This window comes from Hyaena hyaena, unplaced genomic scaffold (genome assembly GCF_003009895.1).
Source record: "Hyaena hyaena isolate Hyena2069 unplaced genomic scaffold, ASM300989v1 scaffold_434, whole genome shotgun sequence".
Lineage (NCBI taxonomy): Eukaryota > Metazoa > Chordata > Mammalia > Carnivora > Hyaenidae > Hyaena > Hyaena hyaena.
The window spans coordinates 640,381-662,191 of record NW_024081069.1 but is presented as its reverse complement, the minus strand read 5'-3'; the positions used below and the strand labels follow the sequence as shown (position 1 = coordinate 662,191).

General features: G+C 47.7%; 1 protein-coding gene across 1 annotated transcript in view; it reads left to right on the top strand.

The window, feature by feature from the left end:
- Positions 1-21,811, top strand: part of ITGB5 (integrin subunit beta 5) — a 119,796-nt gene that overhangs the window by 74,332 nt on the left and 23,653 nt on the right. Inside the window, exons 9-10 of the mRNA XM_039253040.1 lie at positions 3,891-4,025; positions 12,875-13,304. Coding sequence (XP_039108971.1) covers positions 3,891-4,025; positions 12,875-13,304 — 565 coding nt within the window. The remainder of the gene's footprint in view (positions 1-3,890; positions 4,026-12,874; positions 13,305-21,811) is intronic.

The window sequence follows — 21,811 nt, the reverse complement described above, 5'->3', positions numbered from 1 at the left end:
AAACCATGCAAATCCTAGAAGAGAGCAGAGGCATCTAACATCAGCCATAGCAACATTTTTCTGCATATGTCTCTTAAGGCAAGGGTAAGAAGAGCAAAAATAAATTACTGGGGGGGCACCTGGGTGGCTTAGTCGGTTAAGCGTCCGACTTTTGCTTAGGTCATGATCTCGCGGTTTGTGGGTTTGAGCCCCGCGTCAGGCTCTGTGCTGACTGCCAGCTCAGAGCCTGGAGCCTATTTCAGAGTCTGTATCTCCCTCTGTCTCTGACCCTCCCCTGCTCATGCTGTCTCTCTCTCTCTCTCCTAGAAATAAATAAAAATATTAAAAAAAAATTACTGGGAATACATCAAAATAAAAGGCTTTTGCACAGTGGAGGAAACCTCAACAAAACAAAAAGACAACCTACGAAATGGGAAAAGTTATTTTCCAGTGACATATCGAATTACAGGATTAATATTCAAAGCCTATAAAGAATTTATAGGAGTCTGGGTGGCTTAGTCGGTTAAGCACCTGACTCTTGATTTTGGCTCACGTCATGATCTCATGGTTCATGGGTTCAAGCCCCACATCAGTCTGTGCTGATGGCATGATGGCACGGAGCCTGCTTGGGATTCTGTCTTTCTATGTGTACCTGCCCTGCTTGCTCTCTCTCTCTCTCTTTAAAAATAAATAAAAATTTAAAAATAGAATTTCTATAACTCAAGGTGCCTGGTTGTCTATGTTGGTAAAGCATATGACTCTTGATCTCGGGGTTATGAGTTTGAGCCCCATGTTGGGTATAGAGATTACTTAAAAATAAAATCTTAAAAAAATGTATATAACTCAGTACCAAAAAATGATTATTGAAAAATGGGCAGAGGCCCCAATAGACTTGTTTCCAAAGAAGATACACAGATAACCAACAGACACATGAAAAGATGCTTGACCTCTTCAGAGAATTGCAAATCAAAGCCACAATGAGACAGTACCTTACATCAGTCAGAATGGCTAACATCAAAATGACAAGGAATAGCAGGTGTTGGCAGGGATGTGGAGAAGGAACCCTTGAGTACCGTTGTTGGGAATGCAAATTGGTACAACCACTGTGGAACATAGTGTGGAGGTTCCTCAAAAAATTAAAAATGGAAGTACCATATGATCCAATAACTCCATTACTGGATATTTACCCAAAGAAAGTGAAAACACTAATTTAAAAGGATATGTTCACCCATATGTTTACTGCAGCACTGTTTACAAGAACCAAAATATGAAAACAGCCTAAGTGTCCATCATGGACAAATGGATAAAGAAGATGTGTATGTGTGTATATATATGTGTGTGTACACACACACACACACACACACACAATAGAATGTTACACAGCCATAAAAGGATGATATTGGGTCATTTGTAACAACATGGATGGATCTAGTGGGTATCATGCAAGGGAACTAAGTCAAACTGAGGAAGACAAATACCAAATGATTCTACTCATAAGTGGGATCTTAGAAAGAAAAGGGGCGCCTGGGTGGCACAGTCAGTTAGGTGCCGACTTCGGCTCAGGTCATGATCTCATGGTTCATGGATTCGAGCCCCACGTCGGGCTCTGTGCTTATAGCTTAGAGCCTGGAGCCTGCTTCAGATTCTGTGTCTCCTTCTCTCTCTGCCCCTCCCCCACTCATGCTCTGTTTCTCTCTGTCTCAAAAATAAATAAACATAAAATTTTTTTTAAAAAGAAACAAAAAGCAGAATCAGACTGATACATAAAGAGAACAAACTGATGGTTGCCAGAGGGGAGGGGGAGTGGGGGATTGGGCAATATGGGTGAACAGGAGAGAATCAGGCTTCCACTTATGGGATGAATAAGTGACAGGAATGAAAGGCACAGTGTAAGGACTAAAAAAGTGTTTTGACCTTTCAAAAATAACTAAGTTTCTTCCACTCAGTCTGAGCCCATTAGCATAGCTGCCATTAGAACATCCATCCACTCATTCAGCAGAAACTTGTGTTCGGTCCTAAGGAGGAATAGGGTGTAGCTCTGGGAACCCACAACCCAGTGGGGAAAGCAGCCTCGTAAATAACTAATTGTGTTCCGCAGGAGAGTGCTGTTGGGCCTGCGTGTTGAGAGGTGCTCACCCAACCCTCTGCCAGTTGGGGCTGGCACGAGAGGAAGTGGATTTAAGAAAGAGTATTTTTAGAGTTGTAAAAGCACTTGAACAATTTGTTGCAAAGGAGGAGACTATTTTTTGCAGAGTATTTTCAATAAGCTATTAATTTGTTGGGAAAACTGCATATTTAACTTACTCAAGTTTAGCACTGTAGGCTCAGCAAAAAAGAAAACAAAGAAAGGAAAGAAGCCCACGTGAGCAAGAGGAAGTTCTGCCTGCCGTCTGTTCGGGGCCATGTTCCCTAAAGTGCACCTGAGAAGGGGAGTGGGAGCCTGGAGGGTCATCAGTTGATCTTGGGGTCCGTGTATGCGTGTGCCTCTCAGAGTGTGTGCATCCTGCCATGCTGAATGTACTTAGTGTGTAAACAAATGTATTTTTTGTAGGATGTGGCCCCTAGACACAAGCTGGTTCATTTGGCCTTAGTCTTCAAAGGCATGAACTCAGAGATTTTCAATGGCAAGCTTTTAAACTTGCAGGCATGCAGAAAATTGCACAGACTTTTCATAAACTACATACACCTGAGTATCCAGCACCCAGGTCAAAAAACAGGATATTACAAACACCCAGAAACACCTGTTGTGCCCTCTTCTATTGCCACCCAGCAAGGGTAACTGTTAATTTTGCCTACTTTTAAATGTCATATAAATAGAATCATATAGTGTGTATGCTTTTTGTGTCTGGCTTCTTTCAGGCAGTGTCCTAAGGTTCATTTATGTAATGGAATGTAGTCATGTTTCATTAGTGTATGGTATCCTATGCGAACACATCGTAACTTTTTTTTTTTGCTAAAAGTCTGTTCTGTTGATAGGCATTTGGGTAGTTCTAGTTTCTAGCCATCCTGGCTGAGACAGTGTTGCTATAAACATTCTCATACATGGCTCTGGTCAGTGCATATCTCTGCTGAGTATAATCCTCCGGTGAACTGATAGGTCTGAGGTTGGTCCAAGCATTAGTAGATACTGCCTCATGGTTTTCTAAAGGTTGTTGTACCAATTCACACTCACACCAGCAGGGCAAGGGCTCTACTTGCTCCATATCCTTTCCAATACTTGATATTTTTGGTCTTTTATTTTTTTCTATTCTGCTAAGTAATTCTGGCTTGATGTTTATTTCATTCACCATCTTGAGAAATCACCGCATGTAAGATATGACTCTTTCAGAATGCAGTTCAAAACTCAGCACACATAGCCCTCATCTGCTGGGGGTGGGGTGGGGAGTGTGAGCATGAGGATTGGCAGGGTGGTCCCAAGAGACAGTGCCTGCGGAACTGGTGCTGAACGCTGACAAGATGCTAGCCAGGGAAAGAGGAGAGAGAAGAGCCGTTGACCAGGGGAATACTCTCCCAGGCTCATGGAAAGTCCCATAGTCTAGAGAGCACATGGCAAGATTTGAGGAGTTGCATATGCGAAGGTGATCAAGGATGACAGGTGACTCTGGAATGGCAAGCAGGAACAGAGCATCACCCCTCCGAAGTAGATGAAGTTACCGTATGGCAGGTGGACCGTTATCAACCTCTCTGAGCTCATGGAGGGAGATTTCGGGCCAGATCTAGCAAGATGGCATAGGTGTGGAAAGAAGGGAAAAGATGTGGGACCGGCAGTGCACCAAGCCCACTGGCCCTTGCCTGGGCCTGAGACTCCTGAGTTAGAGAAAGTCAAATGGGGCTCAGAGAACCAGCATGGAGAACATCTCCACTGCAGCCTTTACTAAATGGTTCCGGTTCCGTCTTCTCTGTCTGTACAGAGCATCCGGTCTAAAGTGGAGCTGTCCGTCTGGGATCAACCTGAAGATCTTAATCTCTTCTTTACTGCTACCTGCCAGGACGGTGTGTCTTACCCTGGCCAGAGGAAGTGTGAAGGCCTGAAGATTGGGGACACGGTAAGTTCTCACCCTCGTTTATACATGTTAGCATTGGTTGTCATTCTTTGGCCTCTGGTAACTCTTATGACTAATTAGAGTCCTTTGGGGTTTAAATTCTGTCTTCCAATTCAGCGTAGCATGCTGGGAGACCTTCCTAGGCCTGCTCTGTGTTGTGTCTTTAAGGTGCTGGGTGGACTTGGTAAGCTGCAGTCAGTCAACAGTGCTCAGTGCATCACCATCTGAGGCTTCCTCAAGTTGACATTGTGCCCTTGGTGTTTTCAACCATTATTATCTTCATTTGACAGGGATGAAATCAGATCATGTGGGAGAGTATGAGTGGGAATCTAAGAGAACAGGCCTTCATTCATCGTCCTCTGCAGCTTGCTCTGTGTCTCAATAATCTGACCCTCACTTTTCCCTTCTGCCACACAAGAAGAAAGCCATCCACTTCTGATTTGTGGATAACTCCACAGCAATGGAGGGCCTAGAAGCTCTGTGTGGATTAAGTGGGAATAATGAGGAAACATTGTATGTAAGAAGTGTAACTGTGTGCCAAGCCAAGGGCTTAAGGGAAGGAGGAGAATATATGGGTGATGAGAACACAGAACAAACAGGTCACAGAGGCAGGCAGAGTGGTGATGGAGAGCTGTCCACACATCTTCCAGAGCTTCCTGCTGCTTAGAAGCAGATCCTTTCCTTACTATGTTGATTGTTTCATTGCTCAGAAAATAGAAAGGCAGTGAGAGACAGTTCTCTTCCACACATAAAATAATCTGACTGAAGCCAAAAAAAATGGAGAGGGACCTTGAAAATAGATGACCATTGTGTAGCAACATGGATGGACCTTGAGGGTGTTATGCTGAGCGAAATAAGTCAGGCAGAGAAGGACAAATATCATATGTTTGCACATATAGGAGGATTAGGAGGAACTTGACGGATGAACAAGGGGGAGAAGAAGGGCAGAAATGGTGGGGGAAAAGGAGAGAGGCAAACCATGAGAGACTCTTGAATGCTGACGAAAACTGAGGACTGATGGATGTGGGGGGGAGGGGGGATGGGCATGGAGGAGGGCACTTTGGGGATGAGCACTGAGTGTTATGTGGAAAATAATTTGACAATAAACTATTTGTAAAAAAAAAAGAAAATAGATGACCATATCTTTGGGGCATTAAGTACTAATGATATACCCAACAAGGAACCCTTTCTTGAAGAAATAGGAGCAGTGGAACGGAAGTGGGAAGGAGGACCCACAGCATACACATAAGATGCCTGGGCTTCAGGAAGCCTCTTGACAATGTCTAATGACACCCTCACAAATAAGATAAATGATGTGAGTTGATGACAGCACAGTTAGGCAGATTTGTAGCTAAGTAAACTTGCTTCCTAGGAGTATTCATAATGTCAGTTGGAGGGAAGACTTGAATGAGGTTCCAAGTGTCTCTTATCTACTCGTGTTTACTATTAGCTTGAGGGGAGCTCATGAAGACCTGCTTATCAAGTATGGGAAGGTCACAGAACTAGAGAACACAGATTATCTTTGCTCCAGAAAAACCAAGATTAAAAGTTGTTTTCAAAATTCAGCTGGATTGAAATCACAGGACTGATATCTTGCATTTACGATTATAGATAGGGTAGAGGAAACTGGGTTTGATAGTAGTTTTTAAGAAAAGGACGTGGCAGATTCTGATTCTCAAAGGCTTAATGTGAATTAACAATGTTGCTTAAAAAAAAAGCCAATGAGGTAATATTAATGGAAGTATTTTGAAACATCAGAGATAATGGTCCCACTCTTCTTTGTGTGGGTAAGACTACATCTGGTGTTCTGTGCTCAGTTCTCTTTTTTTCAAAAGGCAAGTAGCAAGTAACTATGATGATGAATTGTCTGGAAACCAGGAAGGGCAAAGGAACTGGTATTTATTGATAATGACAGCATAAAGTTGGATTTCTTTTGGGATGCAAGAAACTCAGGCAATTTACGCTGCCTTAAGCAAAGATGAGAAAATCATTATAAGAATATTGAGGTCCCTCATGGACCCAAGAGGAACATGCAGTTAGCCTTAGGAAAGACCAGGAACACATTACACTGTGAGTTAGCTCTATGTTCCTCACCATTTCCCCATGAGGAAGATACTGTTATTCATTGGACAGATGAGAAAAACGGAGCCACAAGGAATTGAATTGCCCAGGTTCCACCACCAGTGGAAATTGAAAATTCAAAGCCAGGGCTTTCTGGCTCTGATGCTGGTACCCTAGACCACCTTTCCCTGGCCTTTTGGTGCCTATGATTCTGTTCTGTCCTATCTATTTCAAAGGATTCATTTCAAAGAAAGTATGATAACGAACAGGGGCCCCCAAGCGGGGAACAGTTTACTGAGTGCCTTTACGCACCTCACCTCATTCAGTGCACACACCCCCTGGCTCAGATAAGGGATGAGATGCCGTACCCATTACTGCTGGGTACTCTGAGATTTGGGAGTGTGACAACCTGCCCAAGATCCCCCAGCTAACAAGCAGTGGACTTGCAGCTCAAGCCAAGGTCATCTGATGAGCCCTCCTTGTCATGGAGGGGATGCCATGAGTTTCACTCCGGGGGATTTATAATGGCCCCATTCTGCAGTAGGGATCTCCTGCCACTCCCTTTGCTTCTTGCACTGCCTGTAAGGTAGACATTACTTCCCCACTTCAAGTGAGAACAGCTGAGGCTCCAAGGAGACCCTTGCCGGAAATCCTGCCACCTTGAGCCCCACGCACCAGCAGTGAAATCTGAAGCTGCTGGTGCCAAAGCCCGTGTTATACCTCATGCACTTTTAATTTTTTTTAATGTTTTTATTTCTGAGGGAGAGAGAGGTAGTGTGAGCAGGGGAGGGTCAGAGAGAGAGGGAGACACAGAATCCAAAGCAGGCTCCAGGCTCCCAGCTATCAGCACAGAGCCCGACGCGGGGCTCAAACCCATGAACCGTGAGATCATGACCTGAGCTGAAGTTGGAAGCTTAATTGACTGAGCCACCCAGGCACCCCTCCTCATGCACTTTGGAAGTAAAAGCTCTCAAGGAAGCCCAAGGTGCTATCATTACCACTTCTGTACAGACACCGTGGTGTACAGATTTTGTTGTTGTTGTGTTTTTTTTTTTTGTTTTTTTTTTTGCCATGATAGCTCAGAAAAGTAAGGACATTGTCCAGAGGACAAAAAAAAAAAAAAAAAATTTTAATTGGCATTTTTCACAAACATAAATATCTCAGATGCCTTGGGGTGGTTAGTATAGGATCTGCAATAGAGAAAGGTAGGTGCTGCCTCCACACTGATGGCCCTGATGGCTCTTTCACACGCGTGTGCCAGGAGCCTCCCTTTGGCTCAGACAGAAGCCTGCCGTGTCTGCTCACCGTTGCAGTGTTGTCTTGCTGTCTGGGAGGCCACGGACACATGGCCCCTGGCTCTGCTGCAAGGGCAGGAGAGATGGATAGGCTATGAGCAGCAGCCACCCACCTGTCACAACTGAATATGATGCTTGCCCGCAAGGCCCTGCCGGCCCACAAGAGACTAGCTCTTTGAGGGCCCCGGAAGCAGTGGGGGCAGAGCTGGGGGCATAAAGCGCAGAGCCTGGTGCGAAATCAAAATGTGGCGTCCTTGTTCAAAAATGCAGAATTTGAAGATGACAACAGCAGAGGGTTAACCAGCACAGGGCCCTTCTGAGTGTGGGCCCTGGGAGTGCACAGACACAGGCCTTTGGAGCCAGCCCTGGCAGGGAGTGAGGGGGTGCCCCCTAAGCCCCCTTTTTGCTGAAGGAGAGATGCAATTCTGCACTTCCAGCTCAGGCCAGTCTGATTCTCTTAGCCCTGGGCCACGATAGCAAACTTCTGTCCCCCCTCCCAGACTGAGCTTCCTCTAGAGCTCACAGTTGGACTTCAGCAACCAGCCCTGCTACTGAGCACGTGGGCACCTCCCACTCTAACAACTTTCTCAAGGACAAATCTGGCAGAAGAAATACACGTGTCGACGAGGCAGCCCCATAGCGGGTGATGGTACAGCTATAAAAGCTAGGTGATGTGCCACCACAACCCCAATGAAGAAGGGCCACATCACCGTGGTGCTGCTTGATCTGAGAAGCATGAGTAGGGGTTTTCCAGGCCTGAAGAGGGAGGAGGGGAAGTCCCATTAGTGGGCATGGCATGGCGAGCAGCAGGTGAGGCTGTGAGGCTGTGAACAAGCCTTGTCCTTTTGCAGGGGGGAGGCAGCCAAGGGGAGAGTGCAGGAGCCTGAGGAGATGGTGGCTGGTGTAGAGGCTACAGAGTCAGGCTCGGGCCGTACGAGTAAGACAGATGTGCCAAGCTAAGGGGTCTGGCCATTATTTGGCACCTGGGTGTTTTTCTCCAATGCCATGGGAGCCCTGGGGACAGGGTTGGGAGTGGAAGGAGGCAGGAGTGTAAAGCAAGAAGAAGGGCTCAGGCACTTACCTGGGGAGGGGGATTCGGGAAAGCACACAGGAAATAACTGTCCTGGGGTACCTCTGGGTCTGACTTGTAGATGAGGACATCCCCATGGGGCGTGTGTGTGGGGTGCAGCCTTGGGACAGCTGGGTTTAGGTGGCAGCCAGGTGGGTCTCACCCCCTGTGACTAAAGCCTCCAACAGGCAGGTGCTCTGTGGTCACTTTCAGCCAGAGGCCATGGTTTTGTGACTGTCCTGTGTTCTCTGGGTTAAGAGATCTCTTCAAGGCAAGAAGCAGGAAAAGTGGCAGGGGGGAAGGGTCAAGGTCATCCTCAACGAGAAATACTCCTCAACTAAAATGTTGAAAGTGTCCTATCCAATGAGGTTCTCTTCTCCAGTGATTGCCGTGTTTTTTCGGACCTCTGGCCCGAGTGCCAGCCAGTGCTGATGGAGTGGGCCCAGCCACCGGGAGTTGATTTTCTCATGAACCGGCTTTGACAAATCAGTATGCAAGTGGCTAGCCGTGCAGCAAGCGCTCACACCCAGTACAAAGGATGCAGTGAGCCCCATCACGGACTTCCCACAGCGTCCCCATCTTCTGTTCCCTCCTGTGGGGCTGGGCACCCTATGCCCATGCCCAGTGCTTTGTTTCAATGAGTTCCTGGTGGACTTGGCATCTGTACAGCCCTGGGTTTGGTGGGTTTCGGGTGGGGGCTGGGCAGCCCTTTTGAAAGAGAGGGTCAGGCCAACAGCCCTGTGGGGAAACCAGGAGCATCCCAATGAGGCTTCAATAACAAGACTGGACAGGAGGGAGGGCTGCTGTGTCCATGACCTTCCTCTGGAATCTCCGAGTGGGAGATGGAAAGTCTCCAAGAACTGGGGAGCCTTTAGTATCAGTTGAAGTTCACAGTAATCAGGGAACAGGCTCATTCCAGCTGCCCGACAGACTCTGGATTCCTTCCTGATCCCTCAGGGAAATGGACTCTGAAAGGAGGGTAGCAGAACAGATTTACTTGTTCCTGAAGTGCTTTTTATAGCCTTCCTGTGCCCGGTGGGACATAAGACCCCAGGGCTGAATTAGAGCCATTCTCTGGTCATCAGGTGGTTGGCTGCATGGGCCCAACAGCCGGGATCTCTGTTAGACCATAGCGTTGGCCTTGATAGGCCACTGGGATCACTTAAGGCCAGTTCTCCTTGTGCCACTAGCCGGGCAGATGGCGTAGGAGCCTTTCTGAGTCCTGGGTGACCGGCTGCTGCACTGATGCAGGGGTTCCCCCGGCTTCCGCACTTAGGCCCTGGTGAGCACAGACACTCACCAGGGGAGTGTCTTATTTAATTCTGTCCTTACTTTGCCTCTTAATACAGGCACGTCTCCCTGGGGGAAGGTTATGCTCACAGAGGGACACTCCTCACCGTCTTTTCAGTAACTAAATCCCTTTGGCTCTTGGTCTAGGTTATCCCTTTGCAGCTTATTCTACTTCTGACCCACAGATGCCTTTGGGAGGCAAGGGCTTTTCACTTCACAGGTCCCACACAGTTGTAGCCCTCAGAAGTGGTAGCCTTGAGCAAGCTATGTTCTCTCTCTGAAGAGAGGGATGTTCACCTCTGCATTCTTGATGGCCCTGTGGGTGGCTTCAGTCATGTACCCCTCCCCTTCCTATCTGTAGGCCAGCACAAGGCAGGACAATTTGGAGACACCTCTGGTCACCACCTTGGGGATCACCATCTAGTGGTCCCTGCAGTGAGCCGGGCCACCTTTCCCTCTGTCCCCAGATTAGGACACTGAACATCTACTGCATTCCCCACTTCCAGGAAGTGATGTGCCAAGGAGAGCACAGGCCCAGCCCCACCCCCACCAGCTGTTTGACCAGCACTGAGCTCCCTGACCCACCAACCCTATTTCCTCTCTGGCAAATGAGGATGCCTCTTTCTAGGGAATGTAAATGAGACATCTGTAGAAATGCCCACACAGTGCCTGGCACATGCAGGCACTTGACACCTGGCAACTATTCATGTTTGCTGTCCTTGGGCAGATTTCAGTTCCCAGGTGGGACCTCATCTTGTGTCCTTACCTCTAGAGCCCATCTGTACCTCAGCCCCTTGCAACTTAGTCCTGAGCTTGCTTCTGTCCATTTCTGTCTTTGCCTCCTCCTGCCGTCGGTGTAGACCTGGATGGAGGGGGGATGGGTTAGTCCCTGCTGTCTGCAGCTGGTTTGGCTCTCCCAGCACCCTCTGATTCTGGCTGTTGTCATCGTCCTCAGCTCGCCTGTGATACCCCGGGGTTAATGCTGATTCCCAGACCTCTGTGGTTTGAGTGCCCTTGAAGCCATGCCTGCCACCAAGTAGGACCTTTCCCTGGGGCCTGGAGCGCTATGTCTGTCCTCTGGCTCAGTCTCACCCACCCCTACCCTAGGATGTCCCTACAGGTCACAGAATCTGAGGGGGCCTTTTAGAATTACTAAAGACCCCAGAGTGATAGGGATCTGTAGAACATTTAGAAAAAAACATGCTTTCAGTGCTCTCTGAAAATATACATTGTTACCTAAGTAACAGTAAAACAAGTTCTAGATGATTATTTATTTTTCAATGTGTACTTTTTTATTTGTGAGGGGGGGAGTGAGTGGGGAAGGGGCAGAGAGAGAGGGAGAGTGAGAAATCCGCAGACTCTGCACAGTCAGCACAGAGCATGACGCAGAGCTCGAACTCACGAACTGTGAGATCATGACCTGAACGGAAATCGGAGTCAGACATGTAACCAACTAAGCCACCTAGGTGCCCCTAACTGACTTCTTAAAAATCAGCTTTAATTCAACCCAAATAATAGAATTAAGAATAACAGTAGCTAAGGGTGTCGGGTGGCTCAATCGGTTAAGTGTCCAACTTTGGCTCAGGTCACGATCTCACAGTTCGTGGGTTCGAGACCGGCATCAGGCTCTGTGCTGACAGCTCAGAGCCTGGAGCCTCTTTCAGATTCTGTGTCTCCCTCTCTCTCTGCCCCTCCCCCACTCATGCTCTGTCTCTCTGTCTCAAAAATAAATAAACTATAAAAAATTTTAAAAAAATAACAATAGCTAAAAGTAGTTCCTGACCCATTCTGAGCTTCAGAATGATCCGAGCAGCCTTTTGAAAAATAGGGGCGCTGGGTGGCTCAGTCGATTAAGTGTCCAACTTCAGCTCAGGTCATGATCTCGCAATCCGTGAGTTCAAGCCCCGCATAGGGCTCTGTGCTGACAGCTCAGCCTGGAGCCTGCTTCAGATTCTGTGTCTCCCTCTGACTCTGCCGCTCCCCCGCCATGCTGCTCTGTCTCTCTCTCAGTCTCAAAAATAAACATTAAAAAAAAATAGTAAAATAAAGACATTTGGCCAGACGCAGTGAGTCAGTTTCTGGAGTGGGCCCAGGCCTCTGTCTGTTCAGGGAGTGCCACTGTTGAGGAGAGGAGCATTTCAGAGTGGTTTGGTCAGGGTGTGCCAGCTACCTGTCGGCGGACCCCCTGGTGCTGGGCTCAGAGCCAAGTGCTGGATGACATGGCTCCTTTCTCGGGGGGGAGGGGTGGAGGGTGTGGTCAGCCGGGTTCCACCTCCTGGGAGAGCCAGGCAGCCGTGTCCTTGCCTTCCTCATATTGAACTCTTTCCTGCACAGCCATCTGCCACCTAGGGCCACCTTGCTGCCTGTTTCCAGGGCAACTCTGGAGTCGGCAGCACTTCTTTACATGCTTTGTTTAAAAAGAAAAATACTGTCCGTGTGTGTGGAGTGTTTCATCCGTGATGACTCTTGTTTACAACCTTGGGGCCGTGATTATGAAAGCCGCAGCTAGGAGGACCGGCCGGAGGAGGAACTGGGGTCGAGCGAGAGCGAGGCTTCAGATATTACCTGTGGGGAGACAGGTGCCCTGGAAGGGACCCAGGGTCATCCCACCCCCTCTCCAACAGGAGAGGAAGCCTTTCTGCAGAGGGGCAGGCAGTTGGCCAGGGTCCCTGGACCCCGGTGCCCCGTGGAGGTCAGGGAGCACTTCTAGCTCAGTGCCCGGCACAGAGGACGTGCCCAGCAAGTGCTTGTTGGATGAATGACTTCCACAATGGCGAGAGGAGAGCGTAGGATAAAAATGAAATGCAGGAAGAACCGTATGACCTTGGGTGAGTCTGTCTGCATTTCTGTGGAAGCCCGATGTTCCCTCAGAGTCCTGTGGATTAAAAGATAACGTGCCTGTTTAATTCATATGTGAGGGTGCCTGAGTGTTCTCATCCTCGGTACAGTGAGGGCGCTTGCTGGCCTGGGGCCTCCTCCTCCTCGGGCCTCAGCCGCAACTCTGCATCGAGGGCCTTGGTAGAGGGCGGGGATTCCCGGGGTTGGGCCCCCGGGGTGGTTGGGAGGCCACTGCAGATACCCCCGAGTTCCTGACCGGCGCCGCCACCACCACGTCCCCTCTCTTCTTTTCTGCCCAGGCATCCTTCGAGGTGTCGGCGGAGGCCCGGAGCTGCCCGGGCAAGCCCGCGGAGCACGCGTTCACACTGCGGCCCGTGGGCTTCCGGGACAGCCTGGAGGTGGCGGTCACCTACAGCTGCAGGTGCAGCTGCAGCGCGGGGCTGGAGCCCGACAGCGAAAGATGCAGCGGGAACGGAACGTACGTCTGTGGCCTGTGCGAGTGCAACCCTGGATACCTGGGCACCAGATGCGAGTGCCAGGAAGGGGAGAGCCAGACCGGGTACCAGCACCTGTGCCGGGAAGCAGAGGGCAAGCCCCTGTGCAGTGGGCGCGGGGAGTGCAGCTGCAACCAGTGCTCCTGCTTTGAGAGCGAGTTCGGCAAGATCTACGGGGCTTTCTGCCAGTGTGACAACTTCTCCTGCGCCAGGAACAGAGGGGTCCTCTGCTCAGGTAGGCGCCCCGCAAGCACTGTGGTGCTGAGCACCATCCCCGAACCAAAGTGTGCCTTGGCCTAAGGGCTGCTGGCCTCCTCGGAGAAGGCGAGGGCAAGCCTTGCCCTCCACCAGGCCTGGAGGTGGGGACGGGTGTGTTGAACACAACGACAGGAGAAGGACCGGCCAAGTGCACGTGGACTCGCAGAGTCACAGGGTGTGCTATGAGTCATTCCGGACTTACTTGCACAGCATTCCTGATGGGTAGGTGTTCTGTCTCTTCTTGACTGACTCCGAGACAGGGAGCTCACTAGGGCCAGGAGTGGTTATTCCCTTGTTAGACATGGCACTCATCTCCTGTTGCTGCTCTGACAAATTACTACAGACTTAGTGGCGTAAAACAACACACATGCTTTCTGTTACTGTTCTGAAAGTCGGAAGTCCACAATGGATACTATTTGGCTAAAACCCAGGTGTCCGCGGGGCTGCATTCTTTTTAGAAGCTCCAGGGGAGAATCGGTTTCTTGCCTGTTCCAGCTTCTAGACACTGTCTGCATTCCTTAGCTGGTAGCCCTTTCCTCCATTTCCCAAACCAGCAGTGTGTCAGTTCCTCCGCTTTGTTGTCACATCTCTTTCTCTGATATTCCTGCCCCCCTTTTATAAGAAGCCTTGTGATTACAAGGGCAATCCTGGAATCCCCCCATCTTAAGATCCTTGACTTCATCACACCTGCAAAGTCCCTTTACCATGTAAAGTAGCACAGACACGGGTTCTGGGATTGGGCCATGGGCATTTTGGGGAACCATCGTTCTGCCTCCCACAGACACTGATTGAAAGTTTCTTTTGTTAAACAGAAAATTATTTCTCAGTAATTTCCACCCACTGGCTCACGTTCTAGACCCCCTCTTCCATCTGCCAGTCTGTCAAACATCGGAAAATGTCTTCATGTTCTCTGTGCTCTTTTCTTGCCACACTAGACACCAAGGCTCTTCCTTCTCTGGAGACTCCAGCGGTTTGTTAAGTGTGCTTCTCAGAATCGAGCATGTTGTCATTTCGGATAACGAGGGCTCGGCCCAGAGTTCAGCTGAACATTTCTGTGATCTGGACATTCCACTTCCATTAACACATCCTAACACTAGTTCCACTTTTTCTTTTCTGTTAAACAATCACATGACCCTGTTGGGCTGCTTTTTAACGTTACTACCAAACGTTGAAAGTTTTTATTTTTTTAAATGAACTATGACCAAGCCAAGTGTTTGTTGTCTCCTGTTTGAGCATTAAGATTTTCAGTCTAAGCCTTAAGACTTTCCATTGATTCCAGTGAAATTACAATTGGCAACTCCCTTTCGGGAAGTTGCATTCCTATGACATACTGTCAAATCGTGTCTCAAAGGGGCCACTCCATCCAACACCACGCTGCCTGCAAATACAGTACATGGGACAAACTACGGGATCATAGTTTCTTCTGCTGTGTATTCTGTCGTTTCTGGGATTTCTCCTTGCAAATGGTCTTGCAGTTGGGATGTACTGAGTTGAAAGGAACTTTGAGTATAGCTGGGAAGAAGAAGCAGAAACATGGGAAGCAAACCAGAGCATATAAATGACCTGTCGCTGTGGAGGAATGACTGTCCCTCTGTGGAAGGAGCAGGTGCTGAGGGTGGCCCGGACATGGGTTAGCAGGTGAGGCCGCCTGGGATTTGATTTGGATCCCTGTTGCATGGTCAGCACATCAAATCTGAATTCTTCTACCTGTGATATTCCTCTAGGACATTCATATGCCCTGTTCACAACTGAAATTGTTCCAGAAAGCACAGGGCATATGAATGTCCTAGAGGAATGTCACAGGTGCAAGAATTAGGGTTTGATGTGCTGACCATGCAACAGGGATCCACTCTTCCTCTGTCAAAGCGATGAGAGTCCGGGATTTGCTAGATGGTTCTATCTGAGTTAGCAGGAAAAGTGCTTAGGACCGAGCAGTCCAGGAAAAGTGCTTAGGTCCTCAACACCACCTGCTGCTCTGGGCGTAGAGCTCTTGTGAACAGGAGAGAATGTGAATCAAGCATATAGCGCATGGCCTGGAACAAAAGGAGAACTCAGTGACCACTGGCTGCTTTATGAGTCGGTGGCACCACCTCTGGTCGCTGCAGCCACTGCCCAGTGTGAGGATGGGCTGGCCTCCCCCTGTGAATCACCAGGCTCTGCCTAAGGAGTGCCAGCATAGCAGGATGGACTTGGCTTCCCTTTAGGAGCACCATAAAAGCCCCCAAGGACCCTGGCAGTGTCCATAACTGGCTTTTTGCAGCGTTTTTTTTCTTTTCTCAAACACTCGCAACTGTTCCCAATGAGCTGTCCCTCCTTCAGGAGCCAGAAACGATCCCCTGATATGTCTTTAGGCGGAAGGCTGCTTGTGTCCACATTGCCTGGGAGCAAGGGCTTCTAAGCCGGATGACGCGTGCACATTCCATCCCCGGAGTTTCTCAGCCTACTGACGCGTTGTCTTGTACTTCTGGTTTCCTGTCTCAGAATAGCTCACCACCCGGGGTTTCTGCATTATTTTGGACATTGAAGGAAACATAGAGGAAGGACCTGGCCCGGTGCTTGGTAGGAGAGGCACCCAGCCTGTAGTAAGATGCCTCCTCCCCGCCCTCAGATGTTAACATTTCTCTGCATGCAGCGCGGAACCTTGGTGTGCAGAGCAGGTATGGATGAGGTGTGAGTGGCCTCAGGACAGAAAACTTGTCATTTTGGAAGCAGGACCATTATGTAGTTGAGAGAGTACACAGTTTTTTGTTCAACCACCGGAATGCACAGTTCTGAGTTAAGTTTGCATTTCCGAATTCTGCCCAGGTGCTCTTTCTCTCTGCCTCCCTGACCCGTACAATCCTGCAGTGTTGGCAGACTCTCCCTGGGTGGAGAGGCAGATTCTCGAGGCTCCCACATGCATGAGGCTTCAGGTCACTAACTTCTTAGGATGTCTTTTTTCACCCCATTGGAAAAGCCATACACATTCATTAAAGAGAATGTGAAAAATAATTCTGTCGATAGATGTGCGGGCTGTCCTTGCTGTCTGCATCGTGTTGGTCACTGGGATTAATTTGGACCATCTGGTGACCCAGACAAGGAACTCCTTCCTCCCACACTGGTTAACATGCATCCTTTCCAAAACTGTGTGCTCGGTCAGATAGCTGGAGAATTCTTAGGCTTAGAAGAGTAGAAAAAAATAAAATAAATTGCTTATAATTCCTTCACTCATACTTGAAGAGGTCAGTATCTTTCCTTCTAAACTTTTCTCTAAGTTCGTATGTGTGTGTCTGTGTACAATTTTTTTGTTGTGCTTTTCTCGGGTAATATTATATCCTGAGACCTCCTTATAGTTGCATGACTTTCATACCTCACTGATTAGAACATCTTGAGTCTCTTTCCACTGCATCCCCAATTACCCTCTCTGCCCGTTCCCTTTAAAAGCAACAGCTAAGTTGAAACGTGAAGCTATCCAAGTCTTCCTGGGGAAAACAGTTTCTGGAATGAGGTCATTGTTGTGTTTGATTATTCAGTAAGGACTTAAGCCTGAGCCCGGCTCCAGGTCCTGCACATCCACGTAGCACCCCTCTCGTCTCTCAAACCTTGTCTCTCAAACCTTGCTGCTGGCTCGGGAGGCAGCCGTGACTGGGTGGGTGACAGGCTCCATTCCCCAGTTCCTTGGCACCGTCATGAGCTTGGGGCGCCCGCCCAGAACTGTGTCCATTGGTTTCGAGCTCTTAGATTGCTATTATATTTGGGGGTTTTGTGGGAGAGAAGTCTGTTTCCCAACAGCCACTCTGGTCTTGAAGGTGCTGACTCAGAGACTCAGCAGCAGCTGACCTCAGCGTTCTCCCACAGCCCTTCCCGCCCCTTTCCCTGCCGCCTGTCTGCAAAGGGCCGTGTGGTTGTGGTCTGTCTTCAGTTGGGGGCTCAGGCAGGGAGCCAGGGCCAGGCTCGGTGGGGACATCTTAGAGAAGCTCCCTCCACTTCTCTCTGGCCTGTCTATCAGAGGGTTAGAGTCTTTGTCTCGTTGCTCTGCTCTATCCCCAGAGAGGACGGAGGGGGGAATGCGAGAGAGTACGGGTTTGTAGTGTCATTCGGCGTAAAAGTTGGTAGTGAAGCAAATCAGACTAAGGTTTGGACGCAGTTACTTTTGGGACACATTGTCCTGGGAGTGCCATGTGCCCATGTTGTGTTTCCTTCTGGTTTCTAGAGGCAACATCACCTAGAGAATGGTTCTGTCCACAGACGGTCCCAGTGTGTGCAAAGGGAGCTTTATGGAGCCACTGTGAGGGTTTCTATTCTTTAGAGTGTTGTAAAGTGTTGGCCCTTCAGAGTCCCTCTCCCAGTGGAACATAAGAAGTAGGACATGATCTGTTTAGTTTTTTTAAAAACTTTCTTAATGTTTATTTATTTTTAAGAGAGAGAGAGACAGACAGACAGAGCGTGATCAGGGGAAGAGCAGAGAGAAAGACACAGAATCCCAAGCAGGCTTCAGGCTCCGAGCTGTCAACATAGAGCCCAAGGCAGGGCTTGCACTCAAACCACAGATCATGACCTGAGCCGAAGGTGGACCCTTAACCGACTGAGCCACCCAGGCGCCCCTGTTTAGTTTTTTTTTTAATGTAGTAAACGACTATTGCTCAAACTTTGTTGATTTCTAGACCCAAACAGTGCCATGTCCTGGGATTTGAGTTACTTCTTTGTGATAAACTATTGAAATCAGTCTCCACACTGAAGATTTCAGCATTCTCTGTCCCTTAGATGCCTGCCCTGGGGTGCAGCAGAGAGCTTGCTAATGGTCAGCCTGCTTCTTGGGTTTCATATATTGAGAAATTTTAAATCAAATAGGATATGGAATTTTGAACGGGGCCCTTTAGGTCTTCTGACTGTGAGATCCCAAAAGTACTCTAAGTAAGGTCTCAAACATTTTACTTCCTCCAATAAGCTATTTGGCCAGTTTATACATACATATATATGTTTTTCTTTTTAATACAGATTTTTATATAGATATAAAGATCCTTTAATATGTGGCAGGCAATTAGAGGTTAAGGGACATCTTCAGTTCTCTCTCAAACATAAAGAAAAAAAAAAAAAATGAGAGCGTGACCATGGTGGCATCATTTTTAATGTCCAGAGCCAGTATCCAAGCACAGGGGCTGAGGCTGGGCTGATGGCTTCCAGAAGACTTCACAAGGCTCTGTGAAACCTCTCCAGTTACAAACACCTCTGACATGAAGTTCTGGTTCTGGACTTCTTGATTCTTGCCAAGTGAAACACCTCCTTTGGCAGCAATTATCCAGCTATGTTTATAAAAGTATTTCTCACCATATTTATCCTGTTTTCTTCAGAAATGTAATTTTCACACTCAGAGTAAGTATCCCAGTGGCCGTTCCTGGGTCTGTGGTCACGGTACTTTCTGCCACTGTGTTGGCAATTTGCATAGATCATAAATGGCTTGTTATAGGACCAAACTGAATATGGCTCCACAACAGAGGCCTCAAAAAGTACCTTTTGAATGAACCAAGATTTGACGTCTTTCATTTTTCAAGAAAGGGGCCTCTTGGCAGAATGCTACCCCTGTAGTGCCTCAGGCGAGAGAGCCTAGAAAATTCTTCAGGTTTTTGCATGTATATTAATCTCTTCTCAGTTTGTTGATAGTTACCCAGGTGCTACTCGCAAATAAAAATGCAAAATATCTATATTTTCTAGAGAAAGGGCCTCTTTTCCCCCACAGGAATATCTTGCATAGCAGTTTCCCTTATTTGCTGTCACTTAAATCCTAATTATGTATATGACTGCAAAAGTTGAGACGGTCCTATTCTATTGTGGAGCACTCAGAATACAGTGGCTCTAAGAGCAGAATGTGTTGCAGACTTCTTCAGTAATTATGATCGTAAGGAATGATATACCCCAAATTAGTAAAGACACTTCCATTTACCAGTCCATGTTCAAATCTGGATTCTAAACCTGGCCCTGCCCCTTTCCGCCTCTGTGACCTTGGACTCTTCACCTACCCTCCCTACAGATTTTCTTTCTTTCTTTATTAGTTTTTATTTAAACTCCAATTAGTTACTATACAGTGCAATATTAGTTTCAGGTGTACAATATAGCAGTTCAGCAATTCCATATATCATCCAGTGCTCATCACAAGTGGGCTCCTTGATTCCCATCGCCTATTTCACCCATCTTCCCACCCACCCCATTTCTGATGACCATCAGCTTCTGACAGATTTTCTTATCTTTCAAATGCCCCAGAGAGTTGCGAGCATCAAATAGAACAACGTCTGTAAAGCTCCTTGCACACGGCCTCTCGTTGGGGGTTTGAGTAAACGTTACTAGCTGGCCTCCCCAGTGCACCGCTTCTTGGAGGCATATCTTCTTGCACAGATATAAGCATGAAGACATTCATGGCATCAAAACAGGTTGGTTTCAGCAGTTTTCAAATTCATTCCATGATCAAGAACTTGGTAAGCATTCCATCTGTATCCAGATATTGCTCAAGTTCACTTGAAAGACAGAAAAGGACCCACATTTACCACCTAGTCCTATCACGAAACAGTGCATCTCTCAGACTAACTACATGAAGCACGTATGCTGAGCTGCTCTCTCTGGGGTCAGCCAGCTTCTTACAGCTTGTGACTGGAGAGAGTTCTTTGGGAAAACCAGAGCATAGCCAGTATCTGATGTTAGTGCAGCTGTAGATGCAGAAACCGTGATCTCTGCCTGCGGGCCATCTTGTTTTAGGTAGGTTGCTGATTGCATTTCCTTCAGTAAGAGTTCACTGAGCACTGCTCACCTGCCAGGTGCTGTGCTGGGTGCCAGGGTCACAGCTAGAGCTGCTGGCAGTCTTGAATTAATTTCTAAATGTTTGTTGCCCATAGAATTTTCCACTACTCAGAAATGTTCTGGGATTGAGGAATGAGGATAGGAGTCATTTGCACTTCTACCCTAATCATCCGACTTTTATGAGATCTTAAAAGACAAGGGAGAGAGTATTGGGAGACCGTGTTGAGATCCTGCCTTGTTCCATGCTCTGAGTTCGGCTGTGGGGATGGAGTTTTCTTGCTGCCCTTGTTCCCTACTCAGATCCTGTTTCTGCAAAGATCTTAAGTAACAGTTCACAAGTGATTCTGAAATAAGGACCATTCTAAGCATGGGATCTCACCTCACTGCCCTTCTCTCGCTAGTTAGAAAGGGAAATGTGCAAGCACAGTCCCTGTGGTGAAGACCCAGTGCATGCCTTTGAACTTTAGGACTGATCTTTAAGGGCATGATACTTGGCTTGTGAAAGAGATCATGAAACTTAAAAAGCAAGAGAAAATCCCAGGAAAGCCTTGAGAACCCCAAGATAAGATCTTAGTCATGTATAGGTTTGGGTGGTATTAGTTTTTTGATATTATAGGATAACAGACAATTTTCCATTCTTAGTTAAATTGAGAACCATACGATATCCAGTGTTGGTTTTATATCTTGGATATTGAGCCCAGGCTTTGAGTTTTATCTTGTCTTGGAAACTGTGACCTAACAGATTATAGGCCTCTGCTGCTCAGTGCCTCGGGTGGGGTGGAATTGGAAAGAGGAGCCCTGTTTTCCTTTGCGATGAGTGTCTATGGCTCTGTGAACACTGACCTAAGAACCCCACCCAGATTCTAATGCTCCCTGATGTCTAGAAGCTGCTCTGAGTCTGACCTGCTGCACCTTTGGCTTCCTCTGTCTGGGACACCTGCCTCTTGCCCTGTGACCCAGAAGAGGGGACTTCCAGTCACTCTAGCCCATAACCACTCCTATGTCTTGATCAGATGACCCCACCATCCCTAAGCTAAAGGAATATACTTCCCACATTGGTATGTTATTTGACACAGCGTTGGTCTTTAGTAATAGGCACATGTAATAATACAAGGAACATCTATTTAATACCCTTTTCACTATATTGAGATCATTTCCTTGGAAACGGACTGAGGCTCATTTGTTAGTATTTTGCGCTCCTCATGAGCAAGCATTTAATAGTAAGATTATTTGTGTCTTGTGTCTCTTCTAATAGCATCAGTCACTCACAGTGGGTTGACATTGTATTACTGGCCCAACTGTGTACACTTGGGGAAACTGAGGCCCAGAACCTGGACTAAAGCGCGCTGGGATTCTTGGTTATATATTCAGACCAGAAGAACTTTGCAAGTAAATAGTTACCTTATTTCTACCCACTTTTACTTATTTTGATTAGCTTGAGGCCCTTCCCAAATCTCTGAATTACCAATCCAGCCTTCTCTGCCACCACCCAAGCATTGAGCCCACATTTTCCAAGTCTTACCTAATAAGTACTCTTTATTTGAGTCAAAATCTTAGGAAACATTTAGTGTCTGTTTTCCTAAGTGAGTGTTTGTCTGGGTTACGTAAGGTATATCAGACACAGCAGACCAGGCTGAAGGACACATGGGGACCAGGAGACCAGCTGAGGCAGCCGTTCTTTTCTGACTATTATTTGATGGAAAGTGGAGTGTTCCT